The 22,913-nt window shown below is 46.4% G+C and overlaps 2 protein-coding genes across 2 annotated transcripts; one reads left to right on the top strand and one right to left on the bottom strand.

Moving 5' to 3' along the window:
* Positions 1-380: 380 nt before the first annotated feature.
* On the top strand, positions 381-1,328 carry LOC142007371 (olfactory receptor 52R1-like). The gene has a single exon (XM_074983990.1). The coding sequence runs from the start codon at positions 381-383 to the stop codon at positions 1,326-1,328; it is 948 nt and encodes a 315-aa protein (XP_074840091.1).
* A 10,207-nt stretch (positions 1,329-11,535) lies between these two features.
* On the bottom strand, positions 11,536-12,483 carry LOC142007366 (olfactory receptor 52N2-like). The gene has a single exon (XM_074983983.1). It carries the CDS (start codon positions 12,481-12,483, stop codon positions 11,536-11,538), a length of 948 nt encoding a protein of 315 aa, XP_074840084.1.
* Positions 12,484-22,913: the final 10,430 nt, after the last annotated feature.

Below are 22,913 nucleotides of genomic sequence, written 5' to 3'. Positions count from 1 at the left end.
CTGTGATGGATACCAGACATCTGCACTCATGTTCCCTCCAAATGCCTCTGAAGGTTGCAAAGGTTTCTACCCCCATGATGTGTAAAGATTACTGATTCAGACAACACTATAAAATATGTAATTGACATTAGTAGGATCAGTTTTTAACAGTTATTTTCTCTGAAAATGCAAATGTCATTTTTCAGTTTCTGAAGAGCAACCAGTCTTCTTCACACAGCAGGAAGTCCCCCAGTATTACGTGTAGTGCCTAAAACCATACATTGCCTTTCCATCCAGGCATTTGTACCACAACGATCATCCTAGACCGTGGGCAACTACAGGAGGTCAAGGACACAGAGACACAGTTCTGCTTCAGAGTTGGATGCCATCTCACCTACCCCATGTCAGATTTCAACACAACTAACTTCATCAACCCCTCCACCTTCATTCTGCTGGGCATTCCTGGCCTAGAATCCTCCTATATATGGATCTCCATCCCCTTTTGCACCATGTATATTATAGCCCTTGTGGGAAACTTCACCATCCTCTTCATTGTGAAGACAGAGAAAAGCCTCCATGAGCCCATGTACTATTTCCTCTGCATGTTGGCTGTCACTGACCTGGTCCTGACCACATCCAACATGCCCAAAACTCTGAGCATCTTCTGGTTCAAATCCAGAGAGATCAATTTCAATGCCTGCCTCACCCAGATGTACTTCATTCACTGCTTCTCATCACTGGAGTCTGGGATCCTTGTGGCCATGGCTTTGGATCGCTATGTTGCCATCTGCCATCCTCTGAGACATTCCGCCATCCTGAAAAACCCCATGGTGGCCAAGATTGGCCTGGCCGTGGTGCTGCGCAGTTGCATACTTGCATTACCCTACCCCTTCCTCGCGAGACGATGGCCATATTGCAGAACCAACATCATCCCCCACTCGTATTGTGCGCACATAGCCGTGGTGAACCTGGCCTGCACTGACGTCCGCCTCAGTAGTTACTACGGCCTCTTCGTGCTATTCTCTGTGATCGGAGTGGATGTCATTTCTATTATCGTGTCCTACACTCAGATCCTCAGGGCCATCTTCCGCCTCCCCACAAAGGATGCCCGGCTCAAGACTTTTGGGACCTGCGGTTCCCACCTCTGTGCCATCTCCATTTTATACGTTCCAGATTTTTTCTCTTCTCTCACTCAACGTTTTGCCAGCAATGTACCTCGGCATTTCCTCATTCTCTTTTCTAATGTGTATCTTCTGGCACCTCCAGTGCTACATCCTATCATCTACGGCATGAGGACCAAACAGATCCGAGACCGGCTGTTCCGCCTTCTTACTCAAAATCAGAACTAAACATTTTCCCTTGGGGCTCTGAATCTCAGCCTAAGCTCCATGCAGACCTGACTAGTGACATGGTGCTGGGCCTTCCTCCCTGAATCACTTACTGGACAGTAAGAGAGATGTTAAATCCTTTCCTGACCTTTCCAGATTGTGCAAGCGTGGTAAAGTGGGCCATGTCTGAACAGCAGATTCTATTGCAGGATAATGCGCCTGTTGTCTCTAAACAATTTTTGAGGTAACAAGCATTATATTCCTTTAGCCCTGAAAAACTCTTTGCAAGGGGTGTACAGGAATGTCTCAAAATAGGGCTTAATTTAAGCATGTGGTGCCATTTAGACAGTGGTGCCTACCAAAAAGGCCTATTTGGAGCTTAGGGAGCCAAGCAGATAATAGCTGTGGAGAATTAGTCTAGGTACAAAACACTTGGTTGCCACTTTTCTAATTCTTGATAGCTGTCCCCAGAAAACCAGGCCCCTGACTTTCTCCTCTTTCAAGCCCTGCTCTATCACTTCCTCCATGTCCCAGCCCCTTGTCAATTGCTGAATCTTTTGCATTTCACTGTCCTGCTCTCTGCCATGCAAGTGCATGGGAGTCATTTCAGGTTTTCATAGAGATTGCACTTAAACAGGTATTCCAGGGGCTACTTAAGATCTTCAAAGTCTGTGGGTATTTTTGGCTGATAATTTGTCTGTTTGTTGACAGGAATAATGCACCTATTTCCTATTGTCTTCTGTTCTCCTTCTCTGGGGCACCTGGCATTGGCCACTGTCAGCAGACGGGATACTGGGCTGGATGGACCTTTGGTCTGACCCAGTATGGCCATTCTTATGTTCTTATGTTCTTATGGACAAATAAATAAACATTGGGCCCACTCAGCTCTAAATCCAGTACAGCAGTCCCTTGAGTTACATGAGGGTTGCGTTCCCACGCATGGTCACATAACTCAAATTTCATGTAAGTCAGGGTGTGGCCTTTTTTACCCAGCAGAACACACATTCTGCAGCCAGGGAAGCAGAAGGAGCACCTGGAGCTCCTTTTGAAAGCTAAGTCCTGGGGTTGGGGGGGTGCACAGTTGAGGAGGGTTTAGCCTGGTGGTGGGCTGGGGCTTCAGAGGGGTTTGGGGGGATGGAGCTGAGCCAGAGCCGTGCATGGGGGGTGAACTACGGCTGCAGGGGTTGAACCAGAGCCATGCATGGTGGTGGTGGGACAGGCCACAGACTGGGGAGGGAGGGTTAAACTGGGGCGGGAGGTGGTGAGCCAAAGCCGGAGCCACGCACAGTGGGAGTGGTGAGCCAGAGCTGGGCTGCGGGTGGTGAACTGGGCTGGGGGGGTTGAGCCGGAATCAGGGGGAATGGGATTTTGAGTTTGAGATTTTACTGTATATTATTTCATCCTGGGGCAAATCACTGAAGAAAACCTGGCTTGGGCTAAATTTTTAACGTATATAGTTACCGTGTTACTAACTTTGTGGAGAGAAAGACTCCATCAGGACTTCTGGGAGGGAAGTAATATCTAATGTTTTACAGCTGGGGACAGATATATCTGGCCATTCCGGGCAAGTCCAGTGATACAGACCATTATCCTGTCTTCCAACAGTGTCCAGTTTCAGATGCTACAGATGAAATCAACAGGACACTACAAGCAGCAAGTGCCCATTCCTGACTTGTAGAAAACAGAGGCTAGTGACACCATTCGTGTCCACTCTGAATGATAGCTATTGATGGACCTTGAATGTCCCTAGTTCTTATTGGGAATAGGTTATAGTTTTGGTATTCACAGTGTCCTCTAGCAGTGAGTTCCACAGGTTCACATGAGGAAATACTTCATAGAGGCTGTGTCTATACTAACTCCCAACTTTAATGTGAGCACGGTAAGGAGGGTGTTGGGAGATTACTAATGAAATGCTGTGGTGTATATGCAGCACTTCATTAAGCTAATTCTCCCCCCCGGCAACTTTCAAGTGGCAAACTTTGAAATTTCAGCTTGTGTGTAGCCACAGCTAACCCACTGGTACATCAAAGTTGCAAACTTCGAAGTGTGTAGCCGCGGCTAACCCGACAGTACTTTGAGGTGCCTGGGCTACTTGGAAGTCCCTTTACTCCTCAAAATTTTGAGAAGTAAAGGGACTTGCAAGTAGCTTGGGCACTTCAAAGTACCGGTGGGTTAGCCGTGGCTACGCACGAGCCGGCACTTCGAAATTTGATGCTTCAAAGTTGCCGTGGGGGAGAATTAGCTTAATGAAGTGCTGCATATGCACCGCAGCACTTCATCAGTAATCTCCTGACACTCCACTTACCCCTGCTCCCTTCGAAGTTGAGAGCTACTGTAGACAGAGCCTTTGATTCTTTTAAATGTCATCATCACCATCAATAGCCGTGGGTTCAGCACTTGTCGGTGTCTGATGCCCCCTTACTATTTCCTTCTTTCTTTCCCTGTCAGGTACGGAGGGGCTCAGTTTCTGTAGACTAGCTCCACACCAATTTCCTATATCTTCTACCCATTTTCTGTGGGGTCTGCCTCTCCTATTCAAACTGTTCTTTATGCCAAATACCAGGGGCTTGATTCTTCATTCGTCATTCATTCTGCAAATATTCCTGAATAGCCGTAACTTCCATTGTATAAGCGTCTGCAGCAGGTTCTCTTTCGGCTGTATCTTCCTATACAATTCCTCATTGGTGACCTTCTGCATCCATCCTATTCTCAGGATCCTTCTATAACAGCTCCCCTCAAAGGCAAATATACTTCTCTTCGAATCTTTCTTTATCACCTACGTATCTCATCTGTACGACATGCTGCTGAATATACTTTTTCAAGACACTTAGCTTCATTCCTAAGCTATCAGAGGGGTAGCCGTGTTAGTCTGGATCTGTAGCAGCAACGAAGGGTCCTGTGGCACCTTATAGACTAACAGAAAAGTTTAGAGCATGAGCTTTCGTGAGTTAACTCACTTTTTGCTTTTCCAGATCTTTTCCATCCTCTTCAAACTCACTCTTGCTTTCACCATTCTAGTCGCTATTTCCTTCTTATAGTCTAGATCATACGTTATGTTGCTCCCCAGATATGTGAACTTCTCTACATTCTCTAGTTCAATCCCATTTATGCTGATCTTCCTTCCTATTTCCTTATCTCCAAATTCCATGTGTTGCCTATTAATTCCTTCGGGTGACTACAAGTTATTCTCCTATGTGAAGAAATACCTACAGTTTATGTACTCAGTTCAATCTCTCTCATATCCCCCCGTGATCACCTCTTTTCCATGATGAAAATTCCCCCTTTTGTTAATCTAACTTCATATGTGCCGTGTCTACATGAGCCCCAAACTTCGAAATGGCCACGCAAATGGCCATTTTGAAGTTTACTAATGAAGCATTGAAATGCATATTCATGGGAATAAGGGGACTTCGAAGTAGGTGGGGTCCTTTCGAAAAGGAGCCCTGTCTGGACGAGATGCGTGGTGGCGAGGAGCATCAATTTTGAAGCACTGTGGCCGCCCGCATGCTAATGAAGCACTGAATATGCATTTCAGCGCTTCATTAGTAAACTTCAAAATGGCCATTTGTGTGGCCATTTTGAAGTCTGGGGCTCGTGTAGACGTAGCCATGGTGGCAGTTTCATTCTCTAATCATTTCTGTTGCTGTTCTGTCTAACTTTTCCAATTCTAGTACATAATTTTTGAAATCAGGTGACCAGATCTTCATACAGTTACCATTATGTTTGCATACCAGGTGTTTATAGACAGATAGTACAAGACATCCACCTTATGAATCCCTTTCATAATGAATCCAAGCATCGTATTATCTGTTTAGACTGCCACTGCGCATTGTTGGGATCTGTTCAGAAACTCTTCACAATGTCCCCAAGAACTAACTTAGATCTTGGAGCATTCTTTGGTTTTGGTCAGAGCCTTCTGTGTTTTCAGTGGCCGTCTCTTGGCTCTCCTCCAGCTGGAGTCTGACTCTCTGCTGGAGCCAAAGCCTGGCAGAAAGAGTCCCTCTGCCCCCTTTGTGCCTCTCGCCTGCTCCAGCTTCTTCTGACTCGTCCACTGTAGGGTGCGAGAAGACATTGTGACGGTCGAGAGTGCAGTCCGACCCCTCTCTGAACCCTCAGGAGAATTCCAAACAGGTCAGTCTGTGCAAGGTGAAAAGCTGCAAAACAATAATCCTGCCAAGGCGAACAGCTGCAAAACAAAGTACGATTGCCAAAACTTCAAGGCTACGCTGGCAGTAGGCCACAAGAGATAGTAAGAGTAGTGCATAAGCAATTTTATGTAAATGAGTTCAAGCTTTATTAGTTAGTGTTAGGCGGCCCGTTACAGAGCCTCTCCCCCAAGCGAAGCTTCGACGCGTCAGGTTTTCCCCCACTGGTGACTGTGGCGTTTCCGGCATCCTGTCGCAGGTGTCACACGCTTTCAATAAACCAAATATAGCACTCGCCCGCTGGGTGCAGCCTCGTTTCTGTGGAACCTGAGCCTGGTTGGTTACATCCACCCTCTGTGTTTTGAAGGACTGGACCAACGGCTCCTCTCTCTTTCTTCTTCTTTGTGCAGAGGTCCCATGCTCCATGCCTACTCCTCTCCAGATTACCAGTCTCTATTTAGAATCTAGCCACCACTTTCTTCTTGGGTGGGTTGTTGGTAGGACTGGTAGGCTGGTCATTAAACCCTGTGTATAGGCAGAGGCCTCCTTCCCCTTAGCAGAATGAGAGTGAGTGAATAGTCCAAGAAAAGCCCAAAGACATAAGAAGAAGCGATATTTCAAAGATTAAAAAAGACTGGGACATTTCATCATGGAAAAGAAATAATGAATTGTTCTGAGAGAAGTCTATGAAATCATGAAAGGTGTGGAAAAAATGAACAAGGACATATTATTTAGTCCTTACCATAACACATGAAGTGGGTGGTCACCAAATGAAATTAGTAGGAACAAACTTGGGAAAATATTTCTTCACGGTAAACCCATAGAACTCTGTGCCTGGGGATGTTGTGAAGACTAAAGTTATAACATGGTCTGTTAAGAACTAGATAAGTTCATGGAGGACAGCCCTGAAAATGGCTATTAGCCAGTATAGGGAGAGATGGTGTCATTATCCTTTGCTTGCCAGAAGTTGGAAGTGGAATACAGGACATGAATAACTTGATGGTTGGCCTCTGCTGCTCATTATTTTGAAGCAACTGGTATTGGCCATTGTCAGAAGACAGGATACAGGGCTTGGTGGACCTTTGGTCTGGCCTGTATGACAATTCATATGTTCTTATGTTCAGTGACATAGGCAATGTTTTACAGGTCTTCTATTGTGTTTATATAGATCTGGGCATCTCATATGCTATCTGAATTAAACAATTTGTAACCTGTAATCAGAGTCCTGGGGGCAGGGAGGGTAAACTGAAATTTCTCACTTAGGGCAAATTGCAAAGAATGGGGCTGAAAATCCCCAAAAGAGATGGTTATTCTAATACTTGGATTTACAAAGCAAGAAACTAAACAGATATCACAATGCTTTCCTGGTCACAGAGAAGCCAAAACTGGCTTCCCCACAAGCAGTCAAGACAAGTGTAATGATGATTATTGAAATTTTTGTTTATCATATAAAAAGTTCTAAACATTCCTATGGATCAAATCCCTCATCTCCCACATAGGTGACTATTTCAGAGACTGAGCAGCCAGATCTCAAGACAGTTTCTCCATCATAAGGCACCACAAGGCAGTCACAAAGAGAATTTCTGTTCACCACACTGGGAAACAAGGAGTCCTACAATCAATTCCCTCAGGTACTCCAGTTATCCTGTGCCACCATCTCTAACGCTCCTTCTGGATAGAAGAAATTATGAGAAGTAATATCCTCATATAAAGAAGGTTCTTACAGAATCACACAGAATCACAGAATCATAGGGCTGGAAGGGACCTCTGGAGGTCATTTAGTCCAGCCCCCTGCTTCAAGCAAGATCAAGCCCCACTAAGTCATCCCAGCCAGGACCTTGTCCAGCCAGGACTTAAAAACCTTGAGGGATGGAGAATCCACCACCTCTCTAGGCAACACATTCCAATGCATTCACCACCCTCCTGGTGAAGAGCTGTTTTGTTTTTGTTTTTTGTTTTTTTTTAATATCTAACCTACACCTCTCCCTCTTCAACTTTAGACCATTATTCCTTGTTCTGCCATCTGGCACCACTGAGAACAGTTTCTCACCCTTCTCTTTAGAGCTGCCCTTCAGGAAGTTGAAGGCTGCTATTAAATCACTCCTAAGTCTTCTCTTCTGTAAACTAAAGAAGCCCAAATCCTTCAGCCTCTCCTCATAGGTCTTGTGCTCCAGACCTTTTATCATTTTTGTTGCCCCCTGCTGAACCTGCTGCAGCAAATCCACATCCTTTTTGTACTGGACACAATATTCAAGATGTGTCCTCAGCAGTGCTGAATAAAGAGGAATAACTACTTCTCTAGATCTGCTCAAAATTCTCCTCCTAATGCACCCTCGTATGCCATTAGCCTTCTTGGCTACAAGGGCACATTGTTTATCATATCCAGGCTTTCATCCACCATAACCCTGAAGGATAAAATTAACTTTCTGTCTTTGTGACCCCTGTGTGACCTAGGTGTTGGGCCTAACCCCTTGTAGTGTGGTACATGCAGGCTCACAGGTGGGCAGCAAGAAAGAGGCTGGGTGAAACTGGCATCAACCTGTTTTACTGGTATCAACCTCTTTGCGAGGAAGTACTGCTCTGAAAAGATACCTGAGAATGGAATTTGAGGTGATATGTAGTGATTGGAAGCGATTTGGTGCAGAAGGGCATGACCTGTGTAGGTGTGTGATTGTGAGTGGTCAATGGGGACAGGATGATCACCATACAAGGTAATACAAAATACATTGTTTTGTGAATGGGCAAGTGCAGTTCTCCTGAGAGTATCCTGGAGATCCTGCCCTGGAATGTGTTCCTGAATAAAGCTGGTTGCTAAAGAAGGGTGCCTGAAATTGATTTTGGTAGGGGTTTGGGCCCCCATCTGAACACTCGGATTATAATTCTCCATCAACTCCTAGGTCCCTTTCCATTGTACTACTGCTGAGCCAGTCGGTCCCCAGCCTATAACAATGCTTGGGATTCTTCTGCCCACGGTGCAGGACTCTACATTTCTCCTTGTTGAACTGTATCAGATTTATTTTGGTCTAGTCCTCCAATTTATCCAGGTCACTCTGGATTCTCTCTCTACTCTTCAGCATATCTACCTCTCCCACTAGCTTTGTGTCATCTGCAAACTTGCTGAGGGTGCAATCCAGTCCCTCATCCAGGTCGTTAAGAAAGATGTTGAACAACACCAGCCCCAGAATTGAGCCTTGCAGAACTCCACTTGAAACCAACCGACATCCAGATATTGATCCATTGACCACTACCTGTTAGCCCCAACTGTCAAGCCAGCTTTCTATCCATCTTATAGTCCAAGGATCCAATCCACATGTCCTTAACTTATGGACAAGCATATTGTGGGACAACGTATCAAAAGCTTTGCTGAAGTCAAGGTATATCACATCTATTGAATTCCCTATGTCCACAGAGCTTGTTACCTTGTCATAGAAGCTAATAAGATTGGTCAGGCAGGACTTGCCCCTGGTGAATCCATGTTGGCTACTTTTTATCACTTTCCCCTCTTCCAAGTGCTCCAAAATGGATTCCTTGAGGATTACCTCCATTATTTTCCCAGGGATTTAGGTAAGGCTGATGGGTCTGTAGTTCCCTGGATTGTCTTTCTTTCCTTTTTTTAAAGATGGGCACTATGTTTGCCTTTTTTCCAGTCCTCCGGTATCTCCCCCAGTCTCCAAGAGTCTTCAAGGATAATGGCCAAAGGTTCAACAAAAACCTCTGACAATGCCCTCAGTACCCTTGGGTGCATTAAATCCAGACCCATGGATTTGTGTATGTCTAGTTTTTCTAGATATCTCAGAACTTGTTCCTTCCCCACAGATGGCAGCCCTCCACCTTCCCATACTGCATTGTCTAGGACCGTTGTATGGAAGTTGACTTTGTCCATGAAGACTGAGGCAAAAAAAGCATTGAGTATGTCAGCTTTTCCTACATCGTCTGTCACTAGGTTACCTCCCTCATCCAGTATCAGTCCCACACCTTCTCTGATAACCCGTTTATTGTTAACATGCCTGCAGAAACCCTCCTTGTTACTCTTTACATCCCTTGCTAGCTGCACAGTGCCAGGGAACCCCATGAAGGACAGATATCTTGACGCAGGAGCACTGAACGGGGGCTGAATGGGCACAGCAGGGAGAAGAGGAGAAGCATGGCAAGGACTGATGGTGGGCAGCAGAGATGACACCTGGTTGGCGTGGCCAAATCACACCCACCAGCCACCGCAAGAGGCAGCCAGTGGAGGCTGGAAATGTGGGAGGAGTGAGAGGAGGAGAACCTGCCAGCCCAGAGCAGTTCTGCAGCTGGGACTGCACTGACAGACCAGCTGGTGGAGGGAGGAGTGTGGGAGGGGAGGGAGACAGTGTGGCCTGACCCCCCATGCTGCAGCTTTGTCTGAGCACCAGCCTTGAACCTTCACCCTCACTCTCAGTCACTGGACCCTACCCCTCACTGTGGGTGGCTGAGCGGCTGGCGAGAAAGAATCCAGCCTGCAGTAGGACCCAGCAGTAGTGGTGGGAGAGGAGAGACATACGATATGGAACAAGTATGAGAGAGGTCGCCGTGTTAGTCTGTGTCTTCGAGAACAACAAGAAGTCCTGTGGCACCTTATAGACTAACAGATAAAATACGGGGCAATTTACCCGGGCAAAGGAAAAAGAAAAGCTGGAATACCTGCAGGAAGGCTTAAATAGGGGACTGTGCCTTTAAAAATGGGCCATCTTGTCACACTGTGCCCACCCACCATACTACCCGGCTCCTGACCCGCTTCAGCTGCTCTCACAAGGTTGTCTGGCTTCCCTCTTTGCTCCTGTCCAGCTTGTCAGTCCCACTGCTGCATCCTTGCTGCACTCACTGCAGGCTCCTTGTCAGGCTGCAGCAGCTGTCCCAGCCCTGGAGCAGAGCAAGCCATGCAGAGGAGGCGGAGGTGGAACTGGCAGAGTGGCAGGGATAGGAGGAACAGGCATGAGCAGCAGGGGAAGGCACTTGGGGAAGCAGGTGCAGAGGGACGTGAGGCCTCCAGGAAAGAGGTGCAGTGGGGGTGGAGATGGAGGCGGGAATTCTGGGAATGAGGCGGGAGACAGGAGCTTGGGGCTGGGGTGCAGAATTAGCTGTGGCCAAGAGGGAAGATGTGTAGTGGTGGTGGGGGGAAGCAGGGTAGGGAGGAGGGTCTGTGGGGTCGTTGTGGATACTAAGTGCAGCAAGGGTGGAAACCCTCACTGAATGGAGGTACCTGGGTTAGAAAAGTTCAGAAAATGGAAACAAAATGATTATGGGCTCAGAGTAGCTTCCATATGAGGAGAGATTAACAAGACTGGCTCTTCTCAGCTTGGAAAGAGAGCAATAAGGGCGTGGGATACTTGGGAGAGCCCTGCAGATGCATGACAGGTTCACGGACACAAATAAGGAGTGTTATTCATTCCCTCCCGTAACACAGGAACGGTGTCACCAGATGATGTCAATAGGCAGCACATTTAAAACAAACAAAAGGATGTTTTTACATAACGCACAGTCAGCCTGTGGGATTGTTTGACAAGGGGCTGTTGTGAGAGCCCAGACTTAGACAGAGTTCAAAAAAACATGAGACTAATTCATGGAGGAAAGATCCATCAATGGCCAGGAGGCTAGTCATGGTGTCTCTATCCTCTGCTTGTCAAAAACTGGGCCTGGGCATAAGGGAAGGAGCTACTTGAGGACTCCCTGTTCTGTTCATTTCCAGGAGTGAGAAAGTTGTGAAAGCAATGAGTTCTACACAGGCATAACACTGAGTTTGTGATAGAGTGATCAGCAGTGACACAGAGATAGGATCAGAACACTTTGCAGTATAGTAGCAATGATGAATCAAACTTGGAGGAATTGTTGAGGCAAAGGGTGAGCTTTGGAGGTACAGTTGGCAACACTTCCAAACGTGGAACTGCAGTAATTGCGAACAGACTGGTTCTCCCTTCTGTCTTGCTGGTACAGCCCAGTGAGGTCAGGAAAGGGTTTAAGGTCTCTTTGAGTGTTGAGTGATTGATTCAAAGAGAGCACAGAACCATATCACCAGCTCCGCACATGGCTCAGTCCGAGAGGCAGAGCACAAGGAAAAAGCTTTACTTCCTTTTCTGAGAAATGAGCCAGAGCAGCCTGTCCTGGATCTGTTTGGTCCTCACCCCATAGATGATGGGGTTGAGCATGGGGGGCACCAGGAGATAGATGTTGGCAGTGAAAATGTGGAAATGCATGGGCACATTCTTGCCATATCGGTGTGTGAGGGCGGAGAAGAGATGTGGCACATAAAAGACAAAGATGGCAGAGAGGTGGGCGCTGCAGGTCCCAAAAGCCTTGAGCCGGGAGTCTTTTGTAGGGAGGTTGAAGATGGCCCTGAGGATGTGAGTGTAGGACACAGCAATAAAAAACACATCCAGACACCTCACACAGACTATCATAAAAAGCCCATAGTAACTGCTGACACGGGTGTCACCACAGGCCAGCTTCACCACCGCGATGTGCTCGCAGTATGAGTGAGGGATGATGTTGGTTCTGCAGTAAGGCCATTTCCTTGCTAGGATCAGGTAGGGCAGTACAAGTAGGCTGCCACGCACTGCCACAGCCAGGCCGATCTTGGCCACCGCATGGCTTGTGAGGATGGTGGAGTGTCTCAGGGGATGGCAGATGGCCACATAGCGATCCAAAGCCATGGCCACAAAGACCCCTGACTCCATCACTACAAAGCAGTGAATGAAGTACATCTGGGTGAGGCAGGCACTGAAATCAATCTCCCTGGAATTGAACCAGAAGATGCTCAGGATTTTGGGCAGGATGGAGGTACACAGGACCAGGTCGGTGAGCGCCAGCATGCAGAGGAAATAGTACATGGGCTCATGGAGGCTCGGCTCTCTTTTGATAACAAACATGATGGTGAAGCTCCCCATGATTGCTATGGCGTACATGGCGCAGAAGGGGATGGAGATCCAGACATGGGCTCCCTCCAGGCCAGGAATGCCCAGCAGGATGAAGGTGGAGGGGTTGGTGGAGCTGGTTGTGTTGGAATCTGACATGGAGTAGAGAAAGAACTGTCTAACTGTGTGCCAAAATGGTGCCCTCTTCATGTACCATATACTGCCCTGACGTCCTGTGTGCGCCACAGATCTAGGCTGATGTTACCAGTACAAATGCCTGCATTAAGAGACAACGTTCATATGAGACATGACGTGCTACTGGAGACTGTAATTACAGGTGAAGCAGGTTTGTCGCTCTTCATACATTCAAAAATGACATTTTCATTAAGCACATCAATGAACTGCGGAGACCTGACCCTCCTAATGCCAATCCCAGGTTTAATTGTGTTCCAGGGACCAGTAATTCACACACTTTGTGGTGCTGAGGACCTTAGTAGGCTCCATCAGGAAACTTAAATGTTCTTACTGGTTATCTGTCAATAGTCATTAATGCTAATTGTTCTATGTTGTAAGGAGTTCCCCATTCGCCTCATAGTTCAAACTGTGAAATGGCGAAAAAAAAAATCTGCCAAGACACATTCCAGAGACTGGAAGAAACATCCCAACTAAAACATACCTGAGGGGCAAGACTGAGCAGCCCTACAGAAACATCTGAGCCTCCATCACAGTGGCCAAGACAAAAAACACCGTTCAGATACCTAAAGAGTGGGAAGGAGAGTAACCTGCTCTGGACATGCACTGAGATTTGGTCACCAAGTGCCAACAAAAGGTCTAGAAAATAGGAAAAAAAAAACAATTTTTAAGTCAAGCTTTGAGAGTGGACGAGACTGCCCTGCGAAGACAAACTGGAAAGAGGGATTGGCTAGTTTAGAGAAGTGGAAAAAAAGGAGCATATGATAGAGGAGAGAAAAATAAAGATTGGAAGAGTTTACATTCAAATGGACAGAGAAGAGTTGACAAATCTTTCAACATAAGAATGGCCATGTTGGGTCAGATGAAAGGTTCACACTGCTCAGTATCATGTCGTCTGACAATGGCCAATGTCAGACACCCGAGAGGGCTGGGGAAAGGGAAAAAAGAGGGCAAGCAATGCAAATCGGAAATGATGTTGAAGACATCAGGGAAAATCCATACATGGATGGGTACGGGTTAATTAAATGGAGGTGAGTATGTATATTAAAAACAAAAGAAATCCCTTAAGTGGTTTAGGCCAATTCCTAGAGGGTAAAAGGAGGTTTTGTTTGGCATTTAGAAAGAAGCAGTGTGAGGTATTCATATCCCAGAAACTGAAAAAACCCTTTCAACTCCCTTAGAACTCAAGGAGTATATTAAAAAGCATCTACAGTAAAAGCTCAGAGTTACGAGCTCACTGATCAGCCACACATCTTATTTGGAACTGGAAGTCCATAATCAGCAGCAAAGCTTTTCCTGCCCCCAAAAAGAGGCAAATAGAGGATAGTAGTGTGTAAAATGTAATTACAAAGAAAAGGAAAGCTTTAAATAATCGATTTGACTAGTCTCAGAAAAACGTAAAATTTCAAATGGGATTGGAAAAACTTCTAAGAATTGCATTACATTACATTACATTACATTACAATTCATGCCAGTCCAAAAAGAGGGTTCATGGAAAACAGGACTTGTCAGTAAACACTATTTTGCTTTAATGAGAGTATACACTTAGCGATCCAGTGAACTAGATGCAATAAACCTCAATTCCTCTGAGGTATTTGATTCAGTGGTGAACACCGCCAGACAAAAACACCAAAACCCTGCAATACTAACAGAGCACAAGAGAAATGTGCTGAAAGGTGGCTGAAAAGCAATTGTCACTGGGCCATTCTCGGGGGTGTCTACGGGGAGTTCATTGGGATTACTTCTGCACCTGCTTCTATTGAAAATTTTCACCTGTTGATCACCATTGACCGGGAGCATTTGGTGAGCTGGGCCATGCAAATAAAGTGTTTTAGTATGGTCACATGCCAAGTGATCCTCTCAGAACAGGCAATGAAGGACTGACCGACAGACAAAGCACTGTGTTATGGAACTCAGGGACCCAGAGGAGGATTTAGGGAACACTGAGTAATCAACTCATCACAAACTCCTAGTGTGATGCTGTGGCCAAAAGGACTGACGCAATCCTTGGATGCAGAAACAGGGGAGTGGTGAGCCGAGGCATGGAAAGTATCTTACCTCTGCACTCGGCACTGGTGAAACCTTCTAGTTCTGGGGTCCACATTTAAAAAGAAAAAAGATGTTGGAAAATTGGAGAAGGTGCAAGAAGAAATACAAAAAAGATTTAATGCTGGGGAAAATTCCAAAGAGTGACAGACTTCAGTAGGTACATCTGTCCCTCTGATCAGCAGGGCAAACAAGTGAGAGTTATGAGGAGAAAGTCATGGTTAAGAACTGGCCCTTGCACCTAGTGCCAAAAGACAGCAAGACTCAACGCCTGCAAGCTGAGGCCAGATCTCTGTAAATCAGTCTAAATGCCTAGCCCGGGGGTGATTAATCGTAGGGATACACTGCAAAGGGAAGGGGTGGGTGTAGGCTTTCCCTCTCTGCAGCTGCAGACTGGATGCTTTTCTTGCAGATCAGTTTGGGGGCTTAGCTCCACATCAAGCTACAGTGGTGCTGCTGCAGCATATCACTGTAATCCCTGTTTACACTGAGGGCAGCTGTTCTCCTGTCGGCATAGTTATGCCAACTCCCTGAGAGACGATAGCTGGGACGGTGAAGGAAATTTTCTGCTCGCCTCCTGGGGCCTGCACCAGGGTTAGCTTGACACTGGTGCATATATATTTAATGTGTATCATAACTAATGACCAAGGGAGTGTTCTGTCACTTCGGAAGTCAGACCGGATAGGATTTATAAAATAAAACTGGTCACACAACAACTTTTTCCCTTTGGAACTCCTTGCCAAAGACAGCACTGAAGCAAAGACCTTGTCTGAATGGGATTGACATATGGACTGGGCATTGTAGGTGAGCCTGGTGGCTTTACATTTAATTCAGGCTGTCTGACAACTTGAACCTGAAAAAAAACATATTCTCAATTGTTTACAAGTGTGCCAAAACTGAGACCTTTGGACTGAAATTTCCCATGATTGGTGTCTGCTTGGAGATGATTTTTGAAGTTACAGACATACGAGTTCTGCTGACTCCTACAGCAGGGAAGCTTATACCCACATTGAAAAAGTCTTAGTATTGATCCAGAGGGGAGCCCAAGCACTGCCTTGCTATCCAGAAGGTCAGAATCAAGTAACAGCCACCCCCCCATTAAAAGCCAGAGCCCCAAAATGCAAAAGGAGAAGGTGACAGTGTCTGTGCGTTAACACACAGGTCTTTACTCAGTTTTTACTCCAAGGGGAATTTTGCCTTAGTGGGACTTGAGTATGGGCTATGGCCAAAGAAATGTGCCCTCTACGGCACATCTGCAAACACCTTTCTTCCTGCAGGATCCACATGGCCACTCAAATGAGCTTTCTTGGATCTGGAGGCCATCATCAAGCAAGGATTCTGTAGCCTAAGATATTGGGGCAAACTGATCCCTTATGGCAGGGCCCCAGAACGTTTAATGGCTGTGCAGAATGGAAAGGACCACAGACTTACTCTGTATCCCATCATGCCCAGTAGCACTGAGTTTGTCAAGCAGGTGAGCTCCTCAGGAAGAGAAGGGTACCTGTTATTTCTGAAATGGAAGTCTCCTCTCAGTGAGTATGCTTCAGGTAGCCGTGAACCACAACTATCTTACTCCGCCATCTGAATTAACATCCCGCACTAGTAGCTGCCATTTATAATAAACCTCTGTGGAATCCTGGGGAGTTCGCTGAGCCTCTGATAGAGGAACAGCACATGAATGCACAAAGGTTGCAGAGAAGCCCTTCTCTGCTTTTTATGCAGCTTTATGAGTAAATAGCAATTAAGGGAACTTCCGAAAGGGACATGAGGACTTTTGGGCCCAGTGCTGAATGAATCAGAGAGGAATTGTCTGCTCTGTGCCTTTGTGCATAGTTTAAATATTAAGGACACTTGGGATATTGCTGAGGTCTCCATGTGGTCTGATGACTTAGGAGAGACACACTCTGTTTTTGCAGGCCCATGGGGCTAATCCTAGGGGATGAGAGATCAGGAATTCCCATCAGTAACTATCACACTGTGCAGCACCTTTCACTGAATGATCTTCAAAACTCCTAGAAACAAAAGTCACTGTGAACACATCCCCAGAATCCAGACAGGGAAACTGAAGCATGGGGAGATTTGACTTGGCCAAGGTCAAATAATGACAGTATGACAGAATCTGGATATCCTGACCTCTGTGCCCTGTTCACTGTCTCTGTGACACCAAGATGGAAATGGACTCTCATGGTGGCAGGGCTGTTTGTTGGGTGGGATGCAGAGGAAAGGCTGGAAGAGGATTTTCAGAACTAACTGTAAGTCATGAACTCCCCACTCCTGTGAGGTGTGAAGTCTAGGTGTACGCTTCCCCTCCTCCTCCGAAACCTGCCAAGCCATCACAGTCATTGGTGTCACTTTGCCAGGACAGAGTCACCAACCACATGTTGCTTTGTGTAGGGTCCAGCCAGCGGCTTCTCCTACAGAAAGAGGGCTCACTCTGTCCCAAAGCTGCCCTGGAACAGGGTGGGCCCTCTAGGCAGAGAGAAAGGGCTGGGTGTTTGCAATAGATCTGTTCTCTCTTTCTTTGTCCATTTTCTCCCATACTGTCCTATGGAAGAATTGATATCTAATGTTCCAGAGTCAGGCTATTCAGGACTGTCTTGGCTGGAGGGCACTGGGATTCCCATGGTAGAGCTCTCTCCCAGCTCATCTGTTCTGCAGAGGTCTGAAGAGCTTTGGGTACCGCAAAAGATCAAAACTTCCAAAAGGTAAAAGTTTCACCTGAGAGGAGAAAAATAAGGTGAGTCTTTTGAAGAACCCCAAGAAGATGTCAGTGGGGTAACAGTTCTGCATTTCTGGGGAAATGTCTTGACTTACACCCTAGCTGGATGGAATTGGCTAAAGAAAGGATCTGAGTCCTTATTCCCATGCCCTCTGCTTAGCAGACTGTCTGACCTCTAGAACTTCCCATCCACTCCTGTTTGGTGCAGATCCCATAACCTCAGCAAGCCTGGGCCAAGCATTCTTGGGGTTGACTCACAATCTTCTCATGGTCAGTTAGGACAGGGGCTTGGGTGTCCCCACTCGGGGGGTAATTGCTCCATTCTTGAAACTTCCCTTACCCACAGATTATTGAATTCCGTTAAAAGGAAATACAATTTATTAAAAAAACAATGAGAAATCCCATGGCACCTTAAAGATAAACACATTTATTTGGGCTTGAGCTTTCATGTGCTGAAGCCCACTTCATCAAATGCATCTCATGTCCTTCAGGTGCCACAGGGCTCCTCATTGCTTTTGCTGAAAGATTAACATGGCTACTCCTCTGGAGCAATTTATTAAGCAGCAGTCAACTTAAACCTGAAGGGGGAATGGTAATTAGGGTGTTGGGAGATGACTAATGACGTTCTGCAGTGCATACACAGCACTGCATTAGGCTAAATGTCCCCCACAGCAACTTCCAAGTGTGAAACTTCGAAGTGCTGGCTCGCGCGTAGCCGTGGGTACTTCAAAGTGTCCGCGCTACCCTGCAGTCCCTTTACTTCTCAAAATCACACATAAGAACATAAGAACAGCCATTACTAGGTCAGACGAAAGGTCCATCTAGCCCAGTACCCATCTGCCGACAGTGGCCAGTTCCAGGTGCCCCAATGGGGATGGACTGAATACAATGGTCAAGTGACTTGTCTCCTGCTCTCAATCTCCAGCCTCTGACAAAGGCCATGGACACGATTCCTACCTCCTGGCTAATAGCCTTTTTATGCACCTAACCTCCATGAATTTATCTAGCTCTTCTTTGAACTGTCTTATAGTGCTAACCTTCACAGCCTCCTCTGGCGAGGAGTTCCACAGGTTGACTCTGCACTGTGTGAAAGAGAACTTCCTTTTATTAGTTTTAAACCTGCTATCCATTAATTTCATTCGGTATCCTCTAGTTCTTATATTATGGGAACAAGTGAGCATTGGCCTGCTAAACCCAGTGTTGAGAGTTCAGTGACCTTCCAAGGTCCCTTCCAGTTCTATGAGATGTGTAAATAACTTTTCTTTATTCATCCTCTCCATACTGCTCAAGATTTTATACACTTCTATCATATTCCCCTTCAGTCTCCTCTTTTCTAAACTGAAAAGTCCACCAGTCTCTTTGGCCTCTCCTCATATGGGACCCATCCAAACCCTGAATCATTTTAGTTGCCCTTTTCTGAACCTTTTCTAAAGCCAAAATGCTATTTTGAGGTAAGGAGACCACATCTGTACTCAGTATTCAAGATGTGGGTGTACCATAGCTTTATATAGAGTCAGTAAAATATTCTGTTTTATATTTTATGCCTTTTTCAATAATTGCTAACATCCCATTTGCTTTTTTGACTGCTGCTGCACACTGCGTGGATGTTTTCAGAGAACTATCCATGATAATCCCAAGATCTCTTTCCTGATTAACTGTAGGTAAATTAGCCCCCATCATATTTTGTGTATATTTGGGGTTATTTTTTCCAATGTGCTTTACTTTACACTTATCCACATTAAATGTCATTTGCCATTTTGTTGCCAAATCACTCAGTGGCTCAACCCCTGTTGATGGGGGGCATATGGCAGGCATGAGGGAGCAGAGGGGTCAGTCCCTGGCCCTGGGGGAGGGAGGCAGATGGCAGAGCTGGGGGGCGAGAGCTCAGTCCCTTTCCCAGAGGAGAGGAGGAAATTCCAGACTGAGCTGTAAGTGGATGGGTTTGGCTTGCCATCTGGACCATAGGTGGTAGGTGGTAAGGTCTCAGTTTATAAATTCTGGACCACTACATGTGTCTGGTCAATTTGTGTGGTATCAGAGTCCCTCTGATTTGGACAACCTGCATTATATTAGACAGTACGCATTGCCAGGCTGATAAATACCTGTGAAAATAAAAGAAACCAACCGCTTTTCTCTCCTAGGAGATTGTGTAACCAAATGCAATTATTGTTTTTTAATCATAACACATAATGTGGTTTGGGGCTTTTTGTAATATCCATTGTAATTGGGCATCTTTACCGGAATGGTGCTCAGATGTCCAGTCGGCTCCCCTTGATGTTAATCACTTTGGCCTCGTTCGTGTGTTGTCTTTGGACAGTAGTGTAAACTCTGCAGTTAGGCGACACTGCTGACCCCAGAGCACCCCCAAGAGCCACAAATCAAGCGAGGTATTAAGGATCGGGAACCATGGACTCCAACATCCTCATGAATCTCCAATATGACTCAACAGTGTACATTGGTACATGCATATGCTGTGACAATGGGCGTGACTCAGTTGATGGCAAGGGGGATCCGTCATACCCTAGGTCACTCGATACAGCCCCTGTTACACACACTTTTATACACAGGTATAAACAAGTTACGTATCCAGGTACATTCCCCTAATTGTAATACATCAATGCACCTCGATGTAATTAGATCTACCCATTAACTTGGGTGTTAGTGGTAGTACCATCAAAACAACACAACCCATCATGTTATCATTATGAAGTTGGGTCGGGATGTTCTGGTGCTAAGATGTTATCTGTGGGGAGCATCTGGGGAGTGCATGGAACCAAGCAGGATGTGTTTATGTGTATCACTGAGTGCCTGGCACTGGTGTAATGTTCTGATCAGCCCTGTCTCTGCCAAATTCCTGTGAACAGTATCTATCTAGCTCACAGCTTTTAATTTAACTCTCTGTTATTCAGGCTTGTGGTGCTTTAGCTAGGCGTTGAGCATTGTTCTAGGCCTTTGGCCTTACACCAGGCTTATTGTCAGGCCCTCTGTGATGGAGTGGGGGTAGTGCATGTGTGAGTCAGGCTGGATGTCTGAGGCAAGCACAGCAGCTCCCAGTGGCTAAGGATGACCCTGGGGCTACAACTGGCAGGTAACACCTCTGCCCTGAACAAAGAGGAGGGAGGAGCCGAGCTGGGTTTTGAATTGGGGGCGGCAGTTAGAGGCTAGGGGAAGAGAGAGCTGGAAGGCAGCCAGCCTGAGGAGGGGGAAACCTACACCCCAGAGGTGCACCCCTCGGGGTCGTCTCCCCAGGACGGGTTGGAAGGACTGTCTCTGACTGCTGTACTGTCGCTTCTGTGAGAAACGGTCTCTGTTGCCTAATAAACCTCCTGTTGTACCTGCTGAGTGAGAGTCACTCCTGCCAGTGGACGGGGTGCAGTGCGGGGGACCCCTGAACCCCATCACACCCTCTCATTACAATAGTGTGAGTGTCTGCATCAGCAAGTAGTGATCAACAGCTTGATGTGTAGTTGGCAGCTGGTGCCAAGCAAAAGTCCCCATGGGTCAGTCCTGTGGCTAAGTTGTTTTGTTGTTGTTGTTTCACCAAGCGTAGGGGACATACATATAGGTGAAGGAAACATCCTGTGGACACTTCCCAGCCCACTCCCAGTCTGTCTCCACTCATTGTCCCCTTGCATAGTCTCTGAGATCTCTGCTCCCTGAGGTAAGTGCTTGAAGAGATGCTGCATGCCAAGAGTGGGCCTAGAAACCCAGAGCCAAAGTAGATACTAACCACTGCTCCAATGCAAAAGCACATGGGTACAAAGGATGGGATGCAAACACATTCAACTGCTGGAATTCCAGCTATAAGAACTTGAGAGGGACTGTGGCATCAAACCTGGTGAAGATCCATGGAGGCTCAGGGCTTGTGACTGGAAGGGGATTGGGAATGGGTGGGGAGCAGCTCACAAGATTTTCTCCTCTACCAAATGAGGTCCTCCGTCTTTGGTATTTCTCCAAGTGCTCTGGTTCTAAGCCTGGTCCAGCCAGGCTTCCCTGAAAGGAATGCCTCCTGAACCAGACAGTAGTGGTTTGGGATCAGTGACAGTATTGGTTTCTCCCCTTGACAGCAGTCCCCATAATGGAAAAGAAGGAAAGTTCCTATTCTAGTGGTCTCAATCCAGTCTCTCTCTTCATGTGTTTTGGTTGATGTCTCTCTTTCCTTTATATCTCGCCCCCTCACATATGCTCCCTCTCTCCACAGCTTCTAATGCGCATTCAACGTAGATGCCAGCGGAAAATGATCAAGCAGTTGTAAGTCTGTTAACTTCAGTGGCAATTGCAGGTTTAGCAGTGGGAATGGCTGCATCTGAGAGCTGGTGTGGCTGAACAAGGTGCAATAACTTGCTATTAAGGTGCAGATCTATGGAACAGTGAGTACCACAGCTCCCAAGGGTGACAGTCGTATGTGGGCGCTGAGGAGCTCCAGGCTGACATGTCACCAGGGTCTCTGTATGTGCACACCTAGAGCTGAAAGGGAGATGGTTTAGCTGGGTAAAGCACCTCCCCTGTAAACAGGAGATCCTGAGTTCAAGTCCCAGTGGTAGGTGGCTGCTGGGCTTTGGGGGCAGGTAAAGCATATTTGACCATGGGCCTGCTAAACCCAGGATTGTGAGTTCAATCCTTGAGGAGGCTATTTAGGAATTGTAGTAAAGAGATGTCAGGGATAGTGCTTGGTCCTCCCAAGAGGGCAGGGGACTAGACTAGGTGACCTCCTGAGGTCCCTTCCAGCTCTAGGAGATGTGTCTGTGTAAACTGGGGGGCCTTCAAGAGACATTAAAAATTCCTGGCCTCTACAGACATCTGCTTAAAAGCTGCCCAAGGTCACAGATTGCCTGAACCTGGGAAGTAACTATCACCACCCAAGTGAGAGAACCCAGGAAGACACAGTTGGGGTGTCTTTCTGGGGGGTAAGCCCAAGCTCTGAACCCTCCCTCAGGAGAGGAAGAAATTCAGTTGTAATTTCTGATTACCGTCTTAGGCATGCATATGCACAGATCCTTCTCTAGGGTTAGGTCTACACTGACCTTGTTCTCCTAGCAGAGTCATGCTAATGAATACAATTGCAAATGGCTTCTCATTAGCATAATCCTGGGGCTAATTAACAAAGCTATGCTGAACTCTTTCAGGCATAAGGAGCGGGCAGCAGAGGGGCTTTTAGCTGACAGAAGCAGGTCTACACAGCCTGTTTAATGCTGGCAACAGCCTCTTCTGCCAGGGAGATCTTGTGTGATTATGCTAACTAGCCCCAGGAATATGCTAATGAACAGCCATTTGCAATTGTGAGACTGCTAATTAGCATGAAGCTGCCAGGAGAACAGGTCAGTGTAGGGTCAGCCTAGGATGCAGGAAAAGAATCATTACCTTAAAAAGAGTGATTTATTAGCAAAAGGAAAAAATAAACATGGTAAAGCATATTTGGTTCCTAGGCATTAGAGAGCAACTAAAAAAAAAATGTAGATTAAAACACAGCAAATTACTTCCCTGGTTCAATTTAAAAGTTACAGAAGTCCCCTTCCCCCAATAAATAAATAAAAAATAAATACAAAATAACTGATCCTCTGACTAAACATTTCCTTTCCTCTTAAATATTTGTGTGCCCAGAGCTTCTTGAATCCTGGATATTTACTGAATC

Source organism: Carettochelys insculpta, chromosome 1 (genome assembly GCF_033958435.1).
Source record: "Carettochelys insculpta isolate YL-2023 chromosome 1, ASM3395843v1, whole genome shotgun sequence".
Taxonomy (NCBI): Eukaryota; Metazoa; Chordata; order Testudines; family Carettochelyidae; genus Carettochelys; species Carettochelys insculpta.
The sequence above is the reverse complement of the archived record's forward strand: the minus strand, read 5'-3'. Positions and strand labels throughout refer to the sequence as shown.